Source organism: Ochotona princeps, chromosome 4, assembly GCF_030435755.1.
Source record: "Ochotona princeps isolate mOchPri1 chromosome 4, mOchPri1.hap1, whole genome shotgun sequence".
Taxonomy (NCBI): Eukaryota; Metazoa; Chordata; class Mammalia; order Lagomorpha; family Ochotonidae; genus Ochotona; species Ochotona princeps.
This window is the reverse complement of record NC_080835.1, coordinates 33753458-33776557: the sequence shown is the minus strand read 5'-3', so window position 1 is coordinate 33776557 and position 23100 is coordinate 33753458. Positions and strand designations below refer to the sequence as shown.

The following is a 23100-nucleotide window of genomic DNA, read 5'->3' as shown; positions in this document are numbered from 1 at the left end:
TGGAGACATAAAAGTGGAATTGTTGAGTTTCATGGTATATATCTGCTTAACGCTTAAAGAATATTTCCAATACTTTAAAATCCTAGTATCAATGTATTGGAGTTCTAGTGTGTCCACATTTTTATCACCTTTTGTTATGGTAGTAATGCTTGTTAGTAAATGCTAGTAGTTGTGAAACCAATTTTTTTTTATATTTAATTTGCAAATTTACTAATGATTAATTATTTGGGATATATTTTCATATAAATATTAGTAGTGCATATTGTTTATTTCATTTAGTGGAATTACAATTATTTTTGAATGATTTAATTGAATATTTTGTTTTCTTTGGAGAAGAATGATTTTTATGTATATAAACCATTTATTACAAATGAAATGAGAAAACATTTATTTATTTTTTTTTATTTCTTCATGGCATTGCTTAAAAAATAACAGGCAATTTTAATGTAGATTGAGATTTACAGAATTATTCAGCAATGGTGCATAGACCTCCAAAGTCAGCCTGAAATATTTTTGTTACTGATTTCTGGTTTATTCTCATTTTTAATTTTCAGAGTTGCTTTACATTGTTTTTAGTTCACTAATGAATGTGTTAAATATACACCCTATACAAAGTTGGCATCATAGAAAGAATGAACCAAAACAACTATATTTTTCCTCTTTAGCATAATAAATACTTGTACCTGCTTTTCAATTTTTCAATCTTATCTTATCTTTGTAAATAAAATTTTGACTTACCCAGTTGCATTGATTATTCTGCATTATTTAGTGTTTCAGAGATAAAGGTCATAAGAGACATAACTAATTCTTCCTCTGAAATAGAAAGGTTTTTTGTTAACCAAAAGCAGATCTATATCAACTGTCATTTCTGAAACAAAAATGATAAGGCTATTTGAAAACGAATCTGCAATAAATTATTCCATGTATTTTATTTCTATTTTTCTGCATTCCTGAAAATAAAGATAGTATGTAATTAAAAATAAAAACAAGAAGAAGTCATCTATTTTTGGCAAGATTCTGGTGATTATCAAATCAGTCATCCCATTTTTCAAGGCTCATTTTAAATATACACCTTTATTTTCATAAATGATTTTTAAATGATGAATTTGTATTGAAGCCAACCAGTTGCATTGTCTTCATAAAAGTCTTCTGAGATATTTGACTAATTTGGATAAATGAGGTGATCTAATGATTTTTCCTTAAGGAGAAAAATAATAATAACAATAATAATAAAAGATAAAAGACATTCTTCAAGGTAATGCTTACTGAATATGGAGAGTGGCTTATTAATTGACTTTTTCCCACCCAGTTAAATCCTAACTAGCATAGGAGGATAGAGGAAGAACCATAGCCTTGATGGAAAGGCTCAGCAACAAAACCTTTGATGTTTTCATTTATTCAAAATATATAGACATTTAAGTTTAAAAAGGGACATCTCAAGAAGTGGCTGGAAAGATATAAACTAGATTTAACAGAGTACTTTATGTGCAAAACACCCCATTATATATTTTTATGCTTAAAACAAAATTTCTAATTCTTCCAACAACTGATTAAGGTAGGTAATAGTTTTTTTCCTACCCTTACAGATAGAGATTCAAAACCTCAGAAGTTTGCAATAGCTTTCCCAATTTCATGGAACATACAAGGGTAGAGGAACTCACTGTAGTCTGCTTAGTGGAGTGGCTTAAAAATAATAGAATCTGGTTTTTGTCACAGCTCTGGATTCTAGGAGGTCTAGATCACAACCAAGAGATCAAGTGTCTAGTAAATACTTCTTTTCTCATAAGTAGATATATTCTCACTGTATCACACGTTAAAAAGTGAGGAATCTATGTTGGACCTCTTTTATAAGAACACTAATTCCATTCATGAAGACTTTACAGTTTTGCTCTTACAACCTTCTGTTTTCTTCTGCTCTTAATGGCATCATCTTAAGGATAATCATTTCAGCATAAGATATACAGCAATATTCAGATGCAGCGATATTCAGATCACAACAAATGTGTGTAGTGGGATAGGCTACTTTCTCACTCTATTCACTTTGTTGTGTTACTTATATTATCTCATTTTGTTGTGATGCTAAATTTTGAATGTGAACAATAGGAGACAGTGTTCGACCCAGTGACTAATATGCTGCTTGGGATGTCCACCCAAAATCCATATATTATAGTGCCAGGAGTTCAGCCCTGCTCTAATGGCAGTTCCATCTTCCTTCTAACACATATCTGGGAAGTATAAGTCAAATTTCAAGCAGTTGGGTCCCAGATATATATACACACTTTCCCCTCCCTTTGTTTGAACATTATATGCTTTGTATATTTTTCATAATATTATTTTCTTCTGTTCCTGAAGCATTGTTGAAATGTAATAATATGATCTATGGGCTTATTTTTTTAAATGTCAGAATAGATGAGAATCAGTGTTTCTAATTAATGTTTAACATTAATTATCTTAAAATTTAAGTTATCCATAATATTACATAGCAGAAGATGAGCTGATATGTAAAAGTATTTGTGCATGACCGCAGAGGTTTTTTTCTCACTACACAAACATTGCAATCCTGATAATTAGCAGGAATGCTCCATTACTCCCCACCAATATTGTAATTTCCTGAAATTTTCCATATCCAAAAGGCAGTGATAGTCAGGGCTGCTCTTGCCATAATGTTTTTGTTGTCTGCTTTGTTTCTCTGTAGTCAAAGCATAACACCATGTCAATGGGAGTTCATTGCCAAAATTCTTATTAACAAAGTGAGTATTCTTATGATGAAGATGTATATATGAGATAAAATGCTTAGTTATTTTAGTGAAGATATGTACCTAGGGCGTCTCAGTTTATAATTTAGAGATGAAGACTGGTCTTCCTTGTGATGTTGAGTAGATGAGCTGAAATTTGAAGGGATTGAATTTCTGCATGCTTTACTGATAAACTTGCATATTTTATTGCTTGAGTTTCTGAATCTGGATACTTTATTAATCTGGTCAATTTTTACCTAACTGATATGATGAAACTATTTTGAAGCCTTGGGCTTGCTTTTAATTGTGCTGTCAAATGTAATTTTCAGAATGCCCTTTTCCATTGTTTTTCATCAGTAATTTTGTATAAGTAAATTTTCCCATTATTCAATGTACTTTATTGAATCTGCATTCTTTAAGTTATATTGTGTAATTAAAGATATGTTGTGGGAAATCATATCTGAAAATTTAGCATAAGAAAATGATTTTTAAGGTTGAAATAGGTAAAGAAGAAAAAACATACATTTCATGTACATTTCTAACATAATCATATTTTGTGGACGTATATATTGACCTGTAGTCCTGCGATACACAACCAAACAATTGTCATATATATGGCAGTATGTCATGAGAATGTGATAAAACATTCCTATCTCCATGAAAGAAAAAAAAAGGAAGAGTGCAAGAGAGAGATAGACAACAAAGGGACAGAGAGGAAGAGATGAAAATAGAGGGAGCTCGTGGTAGTAAACAATGTTTTGAGTCAGATATTGTTTTTCTGTTGTGTGCCATTTTGTCTCTCAGTCCATGTGGCAGTTGGCACATATTTATGATTTGATAGAATATTGTTAAAGGCTAAAAGAATGAATTTTATTGTCATTATATGCTTTTGTAATTATTACAGCATTTATTTTTATATTTTTTGTAATTGCTATTACAGTATCATTTATATTGTCTAAGTGAGTTGAAAGACATTAAGATAATTGCTTTAAATTGTCTTAGTTTTGTTTATGTAAATTATGTGTAATTTTTAATACTTTTTAAATTATAAAAATTCACATGGAGGAAAATTGGTTAAATGACCTCAGAACATAAAATTAGTGAAGAGTTGATGTAAGTATTAGAACATTGGCTAGAAATGTCAAGGAAAGATGGTGGAATAGGGTAAGGACATATTAAATAGATGGAGAAAAATTAGCCAGTGAAGTAGAGATGGAACATTCCAGGAAATAGGAGAAGATGGAAAAACAGCAGAGTACCTGGAGACTGACAGACACAGGAAAGCAGTAGAAACAACAGTGTAATGCTGTAGTGACTGATACTCCAGCAGCATTCAGTGAGTGGAGATCCAAATCATACTGGCAGCCCTATTACACCAGCAACCAGGAAAATAATACCAACTACGGCATCATAAGGGTCAAAAATAGGTCCGTGTGGCCCTCAGACCTAATGGCCAACAGGTTCCAGCAAGATCAGTACCATCAATAATCTAGCTTTACAGGACACCTGGTGTCTCCCTAATCCTCGGATCTGCTCCAACAGGAAGTGGGTGAAAGGTTGTACAGATACGATGCAGCTTCAGCACAGTATCACAGGAGGTAGAGACTGGTGAGCCAGAAGCTGGGGCTATGGAGACCATGGTAGAAATCTAACAAAAGAACCCAGACCTGGAACTCGCTGGAGGAGTGGCACAAATGACTGCAAACAAAGAGCCGTGTACCAACTGCAGTAAGTAAAATTGAAGTATAGACCTGTGGGTGCCACAACTTAGAAACCTGGCCAAAGAGAAGAATCTAATAACCAGAAATACAATGACAAAGAGCAGAAGAAGAAACAGAGGCATAATAAATATTATTGAAGACTTCCCTGCAAAGGAGAAAAACGCTGTGCCAACCTCAGAGTTAACTGAGAAAGACATTGAGAAAATGGAGATACAGAATTCAAAACATTTGTTATAAAGCTTCAACAATGAGAAGCAAGTAAAGCAGACATTCAAGGAATTTAAGGAATATGTCACAGCGGAAATTAATCAAATGAAGGCCAATATATTAGAAATGAGGAATACATGGAATAAATTATAACCACAGTGGAGAGCCTCCAGAATAGAATGAAAGAGGCAGAGGAAAGAATCTCAAAATTCCCTGTCACCAGGAGGAAACAAACAAAAGCTGGAAGCAGAGCTGGATCAGGCCAAAAACGGTATTCAGGAATTGAAAGATACTATCAAAAGCCAAATATAAGAGTTATGGGAGTCCCAGATGGTGCAGAAAGAGAAGCTGGGTTTAAAAAGGTATTTAATGAAATAAAAAGGGAAAATTTCCCTAATTTAGAGAAAGAATTGGGAAACAACATCCAGGAGGAGCAGAGAATTCCCAACAGGGTTGACCAAAAAGGATCTTCACCAAGACACATGATGAACAAACTCTCTTCAACTGAACACAAGGCAAAGATATTAAATGTGCATGTGGGGCCTGGCGGCGTGGCCTAGCGGCTAAAGTCCTCGCCTTGAAAGCCCCGGGATCCCATATGGGCGCCGGTTCTAATCCCAGCAGCTCCACTTCCCATCCAGCTCCCTGCTTGTGGCCTGAAAAGCAGTTGAGGGCGGCCCAATGCATTGGGACCCTGCACCCGCGTGGGAGACCCGGAAGAGGTTCCAGGTTCCCGGCTTCGGATTGGCGCGCACCGGCTCATTGCAGCTCACTTGGGGAGTGAATCATCGGATGAAAGATCTTCCTCTCTGTCTCTCCTCCTCTGTGTATATCTGGCTGTAATAAAAATGAATAAATCTTTAAAAAATGTGCATATGAAAAAAATCAACTGACATACAAAAGAATTCCAATTAAACTCACAAGAGACCTCTCACAGGAAACTCTACATGCAAGAAGAGAATGGAGTAATATATTTCAGATAAGCAAAAATAAAACAAAACAAAAATGTCAACCCAGGATAACATACCCAACAAAACTTCGCTTTGTATTGGAAAATGAAATAAAATTCTTCCACAGTAAAGTTAAAAGAATATGCCTCTTCCAAACCTGCCCAACAAATGATACTTAAAGATGTTCTCTTGACAGAAAAAAGGAAGAGAGCCCACCCAAACCAAAGACAAATGCAAAGAATGTCCCAGTAAAATAACAACAGAAAACTAAATCAGTGAACAACACATTACTAAAATGACAGGACCAAATAACCACCTATTTGTATTAACCCTGAATGTAATTAGCTTAACTGCATCAATCAAACATCACAGATTAATAGACTGGATTAAAAAACTAAACCCATCTATTTGTTGCCTACAACAGACACATTTCACCAACAAAGATCAGCAGAAACTATCGCACAGATTTCTTTGTTGGTTTTATTTCTTCAAAATACCTTCTTTGATTAAATTTTTCAATAACTCATTGATCTCATAGTAGCATCATTTTCTTCAAGCAGGTTCTTGATTTTCTTTTTCATTTCTTCAGTGACACGTTGGTCATTCAGTAGCATGTTATTTAGCTTCATGGTGTTGTTAATTTCTTTTTTCTTTTCTTCCTGTTGTTGATTTTTTCTGTGGCTGTTCATTTAAGGGGATGGATAGTAGCTATGCAATGAAGATTTTCTTATCTAGCAGCAGGTTATTTAACTTCATGTCATTATAATTTCTATTTTTCTTCTTGTTGTTGATTTTGTACTGTGGTTTTTCATTTAATGGTCATATAGTAACTGTAATGGGGACTATCATATCCAGATGTAGGGATACAATCCAGTATGCATCTCTACTTCCAGACAAAGATGGACTCTCTGAAACTGTTTACATATATCTTAATGATAGGATGCTAGACTCTCTGCCATTGCCCATGCCCGCAGTGATGGACATACGACTGTGTATGAAAAACTATACTATACTAATTTAATAGGAGAACTCAGTGAGGGAGGAGAGAATTGGGGAGGGGATAAGAAAATCCCAGGGCCTATGGAACTGTATCATAAAATGATAATAATAAAAAAGTAAAATTTAACACAAACAAAAAAAGAATAATGGCTTAATACAGACATCCTGGAACGTAAGTTTTAACTATGTTGTGTTTGGTCGTAAAGCATTTGATCTAAAATAGCTCCTTTTGTCCCTTTCCAAAAGTTACAATTCCATTTCAGATTACAACAGGAGGAATTTAAAAATAATAATAATAATAATAATAATAATAATAATAATAATAATAATAAACCTGAGGGCCTGGTGTGATAACCTAGCAGCAAATGTCCTCACCTTGAATGTGCTGGAATCCCACCCCTGCACCAGTTCTTATCCCGACAGCCCCGTTGCCCATCCAGCTCCCTGCCTGTGACCTGGGAAAGCAGTAGACGAGGTCCCAAAGCTTTGAGACGCTGCACCCATGTGGGAGATCTAGAAGAGGCTTCAGTTTCCTGGCTTCAGATTGGCTAAGCTCTGGCCATTGAGGTTGCTTGGGGACTGAATCAGTTCATTGCAGCTCCAGGCATTGCGGCCTCTTGGGGAGTGAATCATTGGATGGAATATCTTCCTCTCTGTCTCTCCTCCTCTCTGTATATGTGACTTTGAAATTAGTTCTAGTGGAAGTCAAGGCTCAAGATGGAACTAACCCAACGATTTGAACCACAGGCTGAACAGAGAGACGGACTGTGCCGGGTCCTGTACAGGATGTGGTTAAGAACTTGCATATATTTTTAGCACATTGGCTACTCAATACTATGTCAATTTATTCCATAACATTAGAAATTGTTACTGACGTTACTTTGGGGCTTTTAATCAATCAGAATTTTACTCTATTGGCTCTACCTTCAGATCAGAGATGGTCCCCCCAAGAAGCTGTTCAACTTATCTGGACAACAAAATGCTGGACTCTATGCTTGGGTATATGTTTCCAATGAAGGAATCTCAACTGAACTTGAACTGTGGTTATGCAACAAGGTGGAGGAATCCACCATGGGGGGAGGGATGTGGTGGGGTGGGAGGAATCCCAGTACCTATAAAACTGTGTCACATAATGCAATGTATTTAAAAAAAAAAGATGAAATGAAAAAAAAGTTGTAAGCATCAAAAAAAAGAAATAAAAATAAATAAATCTTTAAAAAATTGAAATGTGAGTAATTATTTGAGTAGTATTGGAAAATAAAGCAAAGAATACATCAGTGTGATAAAAGTTTTGTGTTACCATATTTAACAGTCCTGGTAAAAAGAAGAAATGCTAGAATGAGGAGGTGACAGCAAAGATTCATTATGGTAGTCCTCGTTCATTTATCTCCTAAGCCTTTGTGATGGTTTGTCAAGGTAAGCTGACAGCCATATAACATCTCACTTGTTTAGAAAAACAGTTTCCATCTCCCTTGCTTCAGTCCACTCTGTGTGCTTCTTCATTTATCATGCCTGACACGAACAGGGAGAGGAGCGGCTGTGAAATTTGGTCAGACCTGAATTTCTGTAGTAAACATAAAAGTTTCTTGAGGTTCCAAATGAACATTTATTAAGATGCGAATTGTTAAGGGGTTTCAGTTCAGAAATATTTATAGTGAAAATGCACCTTTGAGTTCTCCAGGGCATCTTTTGTTCCCTCTTCTGTTACAACTGGGAAATCTCTCCTTTCTTTGCATGACCAAAAGGGTCATGGAGAGAGGTGCACATCTTGATTTAGCACAATTTCATCAGAGACTTATCGGGGTTAGGAGATAGGAAAGAAACATACAGCTCTGCAGATAATTGATCATTTGAACACCTGCTTAAATGATGCTTACAACATTGTTTTTTCATCATTTAGGGCATAAAAACTGTGGCCATGTTCTAGAAATGTGAGCTTCATTGGGAAAAGCACCTACACATATTGTCAATTATCTTCAGGATGGGACTGGGAGTGTTACAAGTAAAGGTTATAAGTGTTGCAACATTATAAATTATCATTTGTGCTAGTTAAGATTCTAATTTTTCTGAAAGCAGAGGGAAATCATATTTTTTATCAAGGTAAGGATCAAGTTTATTGTTTTGTTTTGGTTTAATTGGTGTGTTAACATGATGAAATATACTTTATGAAGTTATTTCCGGAATTGTAGAAAGATGAGGTGAGAAAGAACCAGACATTGCAGTTCATTAAGCCAGAAAGGAGGAGACAAGGAAACACAGCTTAAAAACAGTGTTATTTTAATGAATGAAAAGTGAGCGACAGTGATACTGGCAGAGTTCATCCATTAGCATCACCTGTAAATTTCATCATCAAAAATAATATAATATTCAACATCCACTGAATTATAAAACACTTAATATCTAAGTTGCAATTAAATATACAAATTAAATAGACAACTGTTGGGCCCCGCTGCAGTAGCATAGTGGCTAGAGTTGCATGATCCAGAATCCAATATGGGTGCTTGTTTGCATCTTGATTGTGCTACTTCCCATCTGGCTCCCCGCCTGGGGCCAGGGAGAGCAGGTGAGGATGGCACAAGGCCTTGGAACCCTGCACCCTCCTGGGAGTCCCAGAAGACTCTCCTTACTCCTGGCTTTGGATCAGTTCAGCCCCGACATTTGCAGTCACTTGGGGATTGAACTAGTGGATGGAAAATCTTTCTCTCTTTCTCTCCTTCTTTCTGTGAATCTGACTTTCCAATTAAAATAAATAAACCCTTTTTAAAAGTACAAATGTTATCCTTATTGTTTTGTAGAAGACCTGGAGATTGGATGTAAAGGAAAAACTTGTCAGGGTTACTGGACATTTGATTTGACATACTTAATCATTAAAATGGTTAAAATTTATGAAATATCTTGTTTGAGCCACTAACAGGTGCAGTGGCCTGGCCTTCGGAGGCCAGTAGCAGCAGTTTCCTGCCCCCAACGCCCAGTGGGCCAGCACCTAGCAATTTCCTACTTTGCTTTCTTTCACTCATCTTCATTGTGTTGATCTTGTAATTTTCCTGTGTCAATGCTCATAAATTCCGTAGATAAAAGTCACAACCATACTGAAAGATTGCAAACCATTCTCAGAAAATAGACACATGTTACACTTTCAGTATAATTAATAGTAACCTATATAATGCAGAATTTTTGGTGGCTAATAAGCTTTATAATGTCAAGAGAGCATATACTCATTTTATTCTCAGTTTAAAACAATGATAATCTGAAGTAAATGTATAAACAGCATTAGAACGTGAATTAATTTGGAGTTGAAATATTCTTTATTTCAAATAGAAGATAAATATTAGGTATATAGATATATATTACCAATCTCTCTATAGTCAGATAGATAGATAGATAGATAGATAATTATCCATTAAAGAGTAACTCATGAAAAGACATTTTAAAAACCTAGCAGATAGGAACAATGGGAAAAAAGCGTAGGCATCTAGGGCAGTCACACAAAAGCTCTGTGCATATGTCCAGAGAAAACACTAAACATAATGAAGTTCTGTTTGTAATGCTACAGAAATGATTTGTGAAATATGTCAGCATTTCTGTTTTCAAATGATGACACTAATAACCAAGATATTTGAGGAACTTCTGATAGGTGTCAGTGAGCGTAAGCTATGGGACTTGCAACATGACATGCCAGACCTAAAGGCTTTGCAGAAGCCTTTGCAGAAGATTCTATTGGCTGTGACCTGATACCAGCTACCATGGACACACAGGTTTCTGATCCTCTTTTATATGCACTTGCTTCTGTACTTTGTTATGCATTGGTCTTGCTTCCTCCACTGGAATGGAAACTTTTGCATTTTTTTTCATGCTCTATTCCCAGATCTAAAATAATGCCTAGCACATAGAACTCAATATTTATCGAATGAATAATTAAAATGTAGAGCCAGTTCTAAACTTAATTTGATCCTTAGAGTTTTACCTTTCTTATTTCAGAAGGTCTATCTTATTTTTAACTGAAAATAATTTGTACATAATTATGGAGTAGAGTATGGTGACTTGTTATATTTATCTATATTCATTTTTGCCTGTGTGTCTGTCTATCTATCTAATCTACCTAATCTATCTATCTATCTTCCATGTGTCTAAAATGCACAGTGCTCAAATGAGGGCAAATATTTCTGTCTCCCCCACATTCATTATATCTTTGATGTGGGGATCTTTAGACACTTCCAATTTTTAAACTATATGTTGTTTAGAGTATTGCTAACCTACTGTGCTTAAAAACACTGAAATAATTTGTACTTTTTTGTTTTTCCACCTGTCATCTAACCTCACTGTACTACTCCCACCGATTCTACTCCCTAGAAACCACAATTCTGCTCTTCAATTCTATGAAAGCAACATGTTTCAGATTTACAAATGAGAACATGAATTTGCTTTATACACTCACTATTTTCATATTCTATATACTTTTCCATTTCATCAGTGTTGTTGCAAGTGATGAGACTTTATTTGTTTTTTGGACTAGTCAATATCACAATATTCTATAAAATGTAAAGGTATCACCCATATTTTCACTGCTTCATCTGTTAATGTAAATGTTGTTTATTTCCATATCTTTACTATTATGAGTAATGTTGAAATAAACAGAAGAATCAAACACCTATTTAATATTTCATTTCTATTGAATGCATACACAATTATGGAAGTGCCAAATCATCTTAATTCTATTTTTAGTTTCTTTGGAAAATTTAATTTTCCCATTCAAGTACTAAGGAGACTCAGTCCTGCTTAGGTCAGAGAACAGACGAGATGGGTATGATTACAGTCTGTTTCACATTATTTCTCTTAGTAGTTGCATTATTTTACAGTCCCACAAGTAATGTAAAGGAGTTTTCCTTTCTCTATATTGCTTGCAGAGCTTTTTTTTCCTTTAATAATAGTCTTTCTAAATAAATATATATGATATCTAACCTAAGGTTTGATTTTGCTGATGATTAATGTAATTGTGGACTGTTGTCCAAAATTTTTATATAGCAAAGTTAAATCATTACATTGTCCAGATTTCAATTGTGTGTTCTTAAAAAGCAAAAACCAGCAGATTTATTTATGTCTCTTTCTCTCTCCACCCCTGTCCCATCATTCTCTTTGTGCCTCTCTGCCTTACACAGACAATAAAAATAAATGGTTAAAAAAAAAAAAGCAAAAACTAATTCACTTGTACGGGAATATTTTTCATTTTTCTATGTATTAAACTGCATCTACTATACTTAGATAAACTATTGACAACAATTTCAACAAGCATTTATTTATCTTGAAAGCAATACAAAGCAGATATATAGTCGTAATGTAGTTTTTCTGTAAAACATGTTGTATTTTATTATCATTTTTTGATTACAAGACATCTTCATTAGAAAGATCTCTATTGTTCTATTAATTATTTTATTTTTATTTATATTTTTTTGTATTTTTATTATTATTGTTCTAACTTCATATTGTCATTTGCAGCCTAATTCCAAATTCCAAATTCATTTTTATGGGATACTTTTTTAAAATAAATCAATGTAACTTGGATAAACTTCTCTTTTCTCAAGTATTTTCTCTTCCCAAATGAAAATGTCTTAAGTTTTATTATTTGTATCTTAATTGTTAGTAGTGAATTAAGGCTATAGTTATGGAATGTTATGAAATTATGCTTCTGCAAAAATTAAAGAAAGGAACTAAGGAAGAAAAGGATGTTGGGGATTAAGATATGGTGAAGTATGGTTATCTTTTAAGAATTGCACCTATAAAATAAATGAAATCTATTATTTTTATATTCATGACATTTTTCCAGAAAATATAAGCATTCATATTAAATGCTTCAGCAATCCCCTATGCCAGCAATTTTTATCTCTATTTAATTTTCTCTTCATCTTTACTCTTCTTCTTCTAGGTATAAGAATTGCAAGAGTTCTCTCTGAAACATATAAACATATAATCAATAACAATTAATTGTAATTTCTTGTTTTAACCACTATTGGTGAGACAAATGATTATCATAGAAAATACAATCAGCATTATCATAATATCTTATTATTTGGAAGGTGTAGAAATCTTTCTTTGTTAGTATCTATGCTTTCTTTGTTTTCTCATCTTACATGCAAATTCAGTTCATAAAGCATAAGAGTCATTATATAGGAGAATAAACTGAGGCTCAGGGGTTATCATTTCTTGCTGAATGAGTGAGCATTAGATGTGAAACCTGAATCAAAGTTTACTTTATCTCAAGGACCATTTAACCAGCCACAAGGATAAATTACCTTTTTCCTATAATATGGGAAGTGATTTCAACAATTCCTAACTTTCAGGAGTGCAGTTTTCTGGAATCTATGGGAATATGCATCATATTTGCAACAGAGTGAAACAACTCAATGAAGAAGCTTACCCTTTTTGTTTTCACCTGTTTCTGCAAGAGCTATACACTTAAAACTATTCTGATTGTGGCACCAAACCTGCAAGGTATAATTATGTGAATGTTATCTCAGTTGCCTCGCAAACAAACACTAACATTTTTATGAGCCATGAAATCCTAAAATGCCTCTGTAGTACAGTAAAAGAAAATTCAAAGACTGGTTTATAATAGAATTAAAGTATCAAAAGATTAAAGATGTTTTCAAGAAACATAGCATTTTCTTTAATCTTGAAATTTAAAATGATTTCATTTTTCATGGAATCAATGCCTGATCTCAGGCCATGGAGTGTACTTGTACTTTCATTAATGAAATAATGTACTTCATAGCAAATTCTATAGAACTTTCTGCATGAAAAAGACTTCAAGGAATGCTCACAAATAATAAATTGTGAGATCAAATATATTTATCTGTTGCACGTTCATAACACATTTCTGCATTATGAAATATTGTACTTCAAATTACATGGAATGTTTATAAGGCTGAGTGCTGATTGAAACTATAAGCCTCATATTAACAGATGGAGTTAAAACACTGTTTTCTCTCATTCACTTTATATATACATGTATGTGTAAGTACATATATATAAGAACATCCATCTATTTATAAACAAATATAAATATATGAATATACGTTTAATATCTAAACAAATTATATACTATAAATATATTTGTATATAGAGATATCAAATATTTATGGATAAATATTTCCACCTCTAAATTTATAAATTTTATATGTTTAAGAAATATTTAAATTAAACATACATAAATGATAATATATGTACAGATATGCACATGTACATGCATACATAAATACACATGTGTGTATGCATACATGTGCATGTATATATATAATAACCTTGTGTGGTTTATAGAGGAATTATGGAAAAGCAAAGATTTAAGAAATTCTTGAAGTATCTGAGAAGAACTATAGTAAATACAACTCTTTAAAGTTGAAATAAGTTCTCCCCAAATTTACATGACATACAGACTCACCTTTTTCCAAATAAATTTAGGGAATCCTATACTATGCAGGTTACCTTCTGCATGAATTGTTTATCACAGCTTGATATTAAGATGATTTTACCATATATATGGTATTATCGTATATACATGATATATATGTGCAGATGTATCATATAGTATATATATATATATATATATGTGAGATGCAGATTTATTTTCCATTGGATATATTTCCAGGAGTGGTATAGCTTAGTTATATGGAAATCAATTTTCAGTTCTCTGAGAACTTTCCATACAGACTTCCATAATATCATTATAATAAAGACTAGCATAATAGGAGGTAAAGATGTATCACAGTAGGAATCTCTACTCCTGAATAAAAAGACTCCACCAGGTGAAACAGTTAAATACACCTTAAGAATGTACTAGATTCTCTTTTGTTGTCTATACCTACAATTTCATGATATCATTAAATAGCAGAATGTTAAACTTATAACTATCACTAAAGTACTATACCACTATAGTAATTTGGGAGAAAACAGTGGCAAAGTGCAATGGAGAAGGAGAAAGGTATGGGCAATGGGGGAATTCCCTACACAAAAAAAGTGTATCATGGTAAATAAAATAAACAATTTTTAAAAGGGGTTATCTGTACATTCATTTTTATGGCAGTTCAACCCATAATACATAAGATATGAAATCAGCTTTGATTTCCCTCAATTTAGGAATATAACTATGGAATGCATAAAATCTGTACTCTCTATATTAGCATAAATTTTAAGAATAAAGTCTTAAAAATCAACATAATAATAACAATGGAAATGTGATAAATATCTATGATGAAATACTAAATGTCATGAAAATAATGAAACCAGGAAATACTACTCAGCTATTAAAACAAACGGTTTACAACAAATGGTCCCAACTGGAGATAAGCCATACCCAAAGATAGCTATCACATGTTCCCTGTGATATAATACAAGCTTCATAAAAATATAAGATCTATTCATCTATCTATCTATCTATCCATCCATCTAGCTACATGTAAAAATGTATGTGCATGTGTGCATATATTCATCAAGAGGAACTGTATAATGGAGATTAGCATACCAAGAAGTGAAGATGCATTGCAGTATGTATCCTTGAGATTTTGGAACTGTATCACACATACATACATACATACATACATACATAAACAAATACATGAAGTCACTGAGCAATAAATATGAAACTTACAAAAAAGAAAAATGATAAATAGCTTTATATTCATAAAAAATAATGAAATCTTGGTTTTGGAAAAAAATGGATCAAATCGGAGACCACTATTCTTAGCAATACAGTTCATAACACAAGAAGACAAATCTCATGTTTTCTCTGATTTCTGGTAGCTCCTATGTACAGTACAAAAGAATGCTGAATCAATAAGAATGAATTTGAAATCTCTTGATAATTTTGGTGGCCCTTGTGTATAGTCTCACAAAACAATGCTATTCGACTTTATACTTGTGAACCCTCTATAGTTGAGAATTAAGCCTGTCAGTCTAGCTGGAGGTACTTTTTTTGTCTATGTCTATTTTCTCTATATTTTCTGTTAAAATAATTTGGCTAAGAGATGTTTTATAGTTAAAAGTATTGTAATATGTTAGAAAAATCTTTGAATTAAGCAGCCTTACTACTTTCCTTTTAGGAAAAAACTAAAAGGAGTTGATACACAGTCAAAATGTGTTTTAAATTGTCATTTAATTTCTGTCACTTCTTGGTTTAAAGTTTTATAACTGGATATTAGAAAATTAAGGTATGTGAGTCTGTTGATTTTCTATAGAAAAAAAAAAAAGAAGAAAGCTACATGAAATCTTTTTGTGATACTGCCTAGTTATCAGTCACAGGTTTGGAACGCTCATGTTTAAATGAAATGTCGGAATTATATCTCTATCCAGTTCTATCCTCTAAGGATATTTTGTGTTGATTGTGCTTTAAGATACAAGTTCTTCTCATCATCAGTTCAATTTGGCATTTTCTGTTTGCTTAATTTATCATAATGGTTTGACTACTTGCAATTTGGCAGGTTGATAACAAAAATTAAAATTTTCAGTTCTAAGTATGCATTTGGCCACATTTAAATTATTTCTGTCATTTCTCTCCAGATCAATGTCATAACTTCATTGACAGTAACTAATTTTTCCATACACATGATTTCCTAATATCAAAAACAATTTTAACTTTCAAAGAAATACTCACCAACTCTTTAGAACTTACACATGTATGTTTATAAATGTGAGAACACTACCAGTTTCTGGGGAAAAAAAGAACAGAATGAAAAGATAAGCATTTTGGTGTCAAAATTTTTTGAATTCAGAGTATACTTTTTTAAGGTATATTTTATTTTTATTGGAAGTCAGAATCACAGCTAGAAGGAGAGACATAGAGAATGATCTTCTCTTTGCTGGTGCACTTCCCAAGTGGCCCCACTGGCCCCAGTGGCCAACCCGAACCAACCTGAATGCAGGTGCCTCCTCAAAGTCTGCTATACATGTGCCAGGTCTCAAGGCTCTGGACCATTCTCTGCTACCCTCGCAGCTGACAAGCAGAGAGATGGATGGGCAGTGGAGCAGTTGAGAAGTTAGCCATTAGACTAATACACAAGGCCCTAGCATATAGTTTTTTGCATTTTATATCCTGTTTATTTACTCGCAAAATATATTCTTCTACAGGCCAAAGAGAGAGAGAGAGAGAGAAAGAGAGAGGGAGGGAGAGAGAGAGAGAGGGAGAGAGACAGAATTGGGTAGTTGCAATTTCTTTAAATGTATCATTCACAATAGGCACAAAAAATTATAAATTTCCTTGAATAAACTTTACCAAGATTGTAAAACAGCTCTAAGATGAAAATTTCAAAACACTGAAGAACAAAATAGAGAAAAGCACATACAATTTTCTTGTTAATGGATTGGATGAATTAACTACACATCCAATGTAATCCCAATCAAAATACAAACAACACTCTTCACTTTAGAAAAAAAAGATGATATTCAAATTCATATGGAAACATAAGAGACCCAGAATAGCTAAAGCAATCTTACACAAAACAAACCACAACAAAAGCCAGGGACTTTTTACACTAAACCAGATTATAGTATCTTTTCCCTTACATCCTTGTCAGGTGGTATAGACATTTCTCAAAAATCTGAAAGAGCTCCACCATGTGACCCAGTCATCTCCTAGGAATTTATCAAATGATTATGAAATCAGCATATGAGAGATTTGTCAATAGCTAAGATATGGAATCAACTCAGATGTCTATCAATGGATGAAGGGATCAACAAAAGGTGTTTATATATATATATAAAACACCTTTATATATAAAACACCTATATATATATATATATTCCATAAGGCTGCTCACACACAAGAAAAAAATTTTTTAAAAGGAATGGAATAATTTCCTTTACAAAAAAGTACATGGAAGTGGAAATCATTATGCTTAGTGAAATAATCCAGATCCCAAAAGACAAATATATATGTTCTATGATCTGTGGCAACTAAGAAGCAGAATATAAAAAATGGACTTTATATAAGTAAAGTTGACATTTTGAGATTTCTTATAGAGTTTAGTTATAGACTTGAGGGACATTGCTATTTTCTGTTTTGTTTTGTTTCTATTTGATCTTTGTTGGGCTTTATACCTAGCGCAGTATTAAGCCTGTGATTGTGATGCCAGGTGAATGGACAGGAATCCTGGCATGAGAAATCAGAGGGTGGGAATACCATTATACTTCTAAATATATATTGTAAAATACATGAAAATTGTTCATTTAATGTAAATGAATTTATAAAAAGATGTGTAGCAGCTTAGTTGCAAAATATTTTAAAATAAGTGTCATAAATTTTTTAACATAAACATTTGAACAGTTGAACACCTTGTTTTAAGCAGCTTCATCATATAATCAAGCAGTATCTAAACAAGTAAATAGTAAGACATCTCTTTGTATTGATCTTTGTTAACAAAATATGACTATTGGTTAATTTCATTTCTATCAATAAATTGTATAGAATAATTTATAGAAAATAGTTTAGAAAAAACAAATTGTGGAAGATTTCACATGATATTGTTGGTAAAATTATTCTTTTTATGCTGAATTTTTAAAAGATTTATATATTTTTATTGCAAAGTCAGATATATACAGAGAGGAGGAGAGACAGAGAGGAAGATCTTCCATCTGATGATTCACTCCCCAAGCGGTCAACGCCCCGAGATGAGCCGATCCAAAGCCAGGAGCCCAGGGCTTGTTCTGGGTCTCCCACATGAGTGCAAGGTCCCAGGGATTTGGGCTGTCCTCAACTGCTTTCCCAAGTCACAAGCTGGGAGCTGGATGGAAAGCAAGGCCACTAGGATTAGAACCGGCACCAAAGTGGTATCCTGGCATGTTCAAGGTCAGGACTTTCACAGCTAGCCTAACGTGCTGGGTCCAGGCCTAAGTTTTGTGTTAACTATAAAGGTGTTGTAAGAACTTCTTATACATAATTTCAAATTCTGTTATTGTTCCCATCAGAAAATAATGAGATCAGATTAAAAAGAGAAAAGCATGATACTATCAAATTCAATAAGATATAAAAGGGGGGCCAGCACCATGGTTCAACAGGCTAATCCTCCAACTGCAATCACCAGCATTCCATTTGGGTGCTTGTTTACATCCTGGCTGCTCCACTTTGATCCTGCTTTGTGCTGCTGGCCTCGGAAAACAGTGGAGTATGGCCCAAGTCCTTGGAACTCTGCAATTAGCTCTGCTCTGGTCATTACGACCCTTAGAGGATGAACAAGCACTTGGAAGACATTTTTGGTCCCTATATTTTTCTGTAAATCTGTTATTCAATAAAAATTAATAAATCTTTAAAAATGAAAAGAAGAAAGGAAGAAAAAGGGGAAAGGGAAGGGAAGTGACATCACATTATTAATTGATATATATTAAATACATGCACTCCACTCTTATCTATCAATAAAAATAGCAGATTGCAGAAAACGGTTCTCAAAATTCAATTACTTATGCCAAAATCATTTTGTTGTTATTTAAAGTACGTTCATGATAAAAATGGAGAGGGGGAGGGAAGTTAGTAGAGAGGAGGAAGAGCAGGATGGAAGGCCAAAAATGTAACTTTTTTATCTTGAAGAAACTGCAAATGAAGACTAACAAAAATATATTTTCAATGCCCTTATTCTCTCTAATGAAAGGAAATTTCTTTACTAGCAAAATATTAGAAATTTATCTCCAAAGATATTTTAAATACATGTTGAGAATTTTCTGCTATACAGACTTTTGATCATATAATTTGCATTATTTATTAGCTTTCAATATTAATGTTCCTGAAAATACACAGACTGTTGTCCTATTAGAATCCTAGAGTCTGGAAATATCATATATATAAGTTTTATATTTTTTTGATTTTTTATCAAGTAAGTACTGTCACTGGGAATTGATCTTGGTGCAATAGACTGATAAGCACCTGCGTGATATCAAAACTAATCAAGAACTTTTGCTCTCTCCTTATAAACTTGCTCATGTCATGTTTATTTCATCCCTGGCCACTCCTTTCAGCATACATCAAGATCTTGGAACTGTCTCAGCGGGAAAGATTCAAGGAAATTTTCCTATGCCTTTTGTTTGATACACTTCTTATGTTTTTGCTGTTGTTGTTTATAGGCCAGCAGAAGCTGTTCCTTGAAGCATAAAGAGAAACCTACAAGTAATTCCACTACAGAATCAGAGCCTGCCCCACAGGTAGCCACCTTGTTTGTCATTTGAGTTTCAGTATGTCAAAAAAAAAACACATAGATCAGTTGCGTTAAATGCTTTTCTTTAGTTCAAACTTGAAATGAATGTTGTATGCTAGCCATTGAGCTCTTACCCTAAATAGATGAGGTCTTCAGATTAAGAATGAGAGAGCCTGACTTATTCCCTCTCACCAAAAAATAACGGAAATAGACAATGAAACCCAGGTGTATATCCATTACAGGGCACAAGAGACGAAGTAGAGGAGGTAGAAAGAATTATGTGTTACCCACACAACACAATTTAAAATGTTAATTATGAATTATTGTGAGTTATTATTTTATATTTGATTAAAATATGATTTAGTAACAATTATACAGCTTTATTCACTTTAATATAGAGCTTTTTCGAAGTTTAGGTTAGGATTAAATATTGTTGGATCATTTGGTGAAATGTTTTATAGAATCGTTTTGAAGTCCTTTCCACAATGGACAAATGTTTTATGTATTATGCCATGTAAATTCATGTAAATGCATAAGGATTTGTATTTACATAATATACAAGTTAAAGCTTGGGTTAGACATAACTTACTCTAAGGTGTTTATTGAGTGGTGAATTTTCACTATTATTCTGTTAAGAGTTTAGATTTTTGCCTTAAAATGAATTTGTCTTGATTCTTCTGAGGGTGTTTTTTGTATTGTTTCACAGAAATTACAAATGCTTCCTTGTTCTGATTGTGAAGTGAAAAAAGACTCCAAAAAGCAATTAAACAGCTTTGAAGGAATGGCAGCTAGAGAAGAAAAAATACTGTAAACATCAAGAAACTGCGTGTTACAGATAACCACTTGCTTTGCATTCACACTCTTTTTAGATCACAGGCTTGATGGAAATACTATTTCTAAAGCATGCAACTTTTCCACAGTTTTATGTAAGTTTCTAGTCTACAAATTTTCCAAAAGATTCTAGGGCGATTACAATCCTTAAGCAATAACCTAATTGAAATGAATACCCACACTCATAAAAATTTCTTTGTCATCAGTAGATTACTCAATGCATAATGATCTGTTTGGAAACCAAATGCAATGTCACACATAATTCTTTTGGAATATTTGGGCATCTAATATTTCTATGATCTGGTTGTTGAAATTAACTGGAGCATAATAAAATGTTATGAGTCCTCAGCATTCCTAGAACCAACACTGTATCCAAATGATGAACATTTTCATCCATATTAGTCACTTGATTAACTTTCTTCAAGGTTAGAATTTGTAATAGCATGGAATTTTTTTGTAGTGTTTATTGTTACTATTATTTTGAACCAAAACTTACTACTGTCAAGTCAGTGTGTCAAAGAGTTAACATAATTAACTAAATATTATATTAAAAATTGGACAAATGATTAAATGTATAACAATTAATTTTTTGACATTTTCTAGACACCTCCTTTATATATGTCTTCTGGAATTATTCCAAGTGAGCAATGAAGTTATGAAGTTATTCACAACATTTGGCATAACTTTTTATAAAAAGTCTGGTAGTTGCATATAGATAGGAAAAGGGTTCTAAAATATGAATATTCAATCACTTAATAAGTATTTCAGTGTTGGTGTCTGATAAAAGTAAAATAGCTATATGGATCCAAAAAATTCCAATTCATACTTTTGTGAAAGATAGTACATCATTAATCCAAATGAATAGCTATTCTGATACTACTGATGCTTGAAAATGATGTTCCTTATAGGAGTATCACTGATCAAATAGATACATTCATGAATAATTGGAACATAACCCACAAGCAAGAAGACAGTTGTGGCACTGCATGAAACTTGCAAGTACAAATCAGTGAGTTCAACACATCATATAGGTTCCATATATCAGACATATTCACCTCCAATTTTTGCATCAATCTGTAAATGCATAAGATATAAGTCACTGATTTTAAGTTACTGATTTTTGTCAAGCTTCAGTGAATTCAATTTGAGCAATGTATCCTAGATGATAACTAATCAAAAATGAATGAAATATGAAATCAATAAACAAATGTAAACTCAGATTTTCTAATACACCTTGAGTAGCAATGACATACTGCAAGGATGTCATTAGTGATGTAAAGAACTGGAAAACGTCATCAAGAGAAAATGTATTGTGGTATGGCGATGGGGCCATCCCTTCTCAGAGTAATTGTTCCTCCTTTTTCAGAGTAACTGTCGTTTATTGAAATTTTTCTTTTAACAGTTTATCTGAGAAAGAAAGAAAGAGAAGTAGCTATATAAATCGTCTATAGAGTTTTTCGGTGAAGCGACAAGACAAGACTATAAATACCAAGTTCTGAAATTCCTTCTGATTAGTTGCCAATTTTTATAAAAACAGTCTACAGAATGGAATGTAACTTGTCTCCCAAATCCTATTCTGTGTAATTTTTTTTGTACTAAATACAAGGTCACTAACCATTTTCAAAGATTTATGAAGATTAAATGGTTTATTTTTACTTAGATTTACATTTCGATTTTCCCCTTTACACCTGAGTTTCTCTCTGAGGCTTCATTTCAACTTAGCAAAGGCAGAATCTAGCTGATTCCTTCTGAAATTTGTATGAGAAATTATACTGAAAGTAAAAAATTTTGATTAACATCTGTCAAGTTTGAACAGTTTCACTTTCTAATAATTTATTTTACTAGCTTGTGAATTCCTATGTGACAGCAGGATCAATCTGTTTTCTTATTACTGGGTGTGTTCAAATGGATTTTGAATCAGTTGAATGTATATCAATTGCTTTAAGGATAATAGTATTATGTACATTTTAATGTTTACTCTAGTATGTTTATTGCATCATTTTCCTCAACTGCTACAAAGTAACAACAAAAATGCATTGTCACAAGGTCTGGAAAAACACGTTAAGCAATACTCCATAAACATCTTTGGATTTTTATATCTATTATGCTCTGTTTACTTAAATGATAGTACTTCATGCCACTCAACCCTTAAACTGCTCGGAGTTACTTTTAATTGCTTTTAAGAGCCAAGTAATGTTTTGCTAACATGTATGATTTTTATCCATAATAGATGTGCTATTTCTTATACTTTAATTAAATTGCTTAATTAGCTATTGTTTGTGAAGAACTAACACTTAGAACCTACTGTGGAAGAAAACATCAACAGAAATGTTGGCTATAGACTGTAACATGCTGTTAGGCACCTTCATTGAGTGGAAGATTACTTAAGTTTGTCACATATAAACTTATTCCTATTGAGAAAAACAAACAAACAAAACCCACATTTTCCAGTGAAGTAATGTGTTTTAATATAGATGATGCCAAAATTAAC

At 33.1% G+C, this 23100-nt stretch overlaps 1 protein-coding gene across 1 annotated transcript in view; it reads left to right on the top strand.

Annotated features, from left to right (window-relative positions):
- LUZP2 (leucine zipper protein 2) overlaps positions 1-21114 on the top strand; it is a 252311-nt gene extending 231197 nt beyond the window's left edge. The window contains exons 9-10 of the mRNA XM_012927080.2: positions 19708-19785; positions 20485-21114. Of these exons, the coding sequence (XP_012782534.2) occupies positions 19708-19785; positions 20485-20589 (183 nt within the window). The 3' untranslated portion in view covers positions 20590-21114. The remainder of the gene's footprint in view (positions 1-19707; positions 19786-20484) is intronic.
- The last annotated feature ends 1986 nt before the right edge of the window (positions 21115-23100 follow it).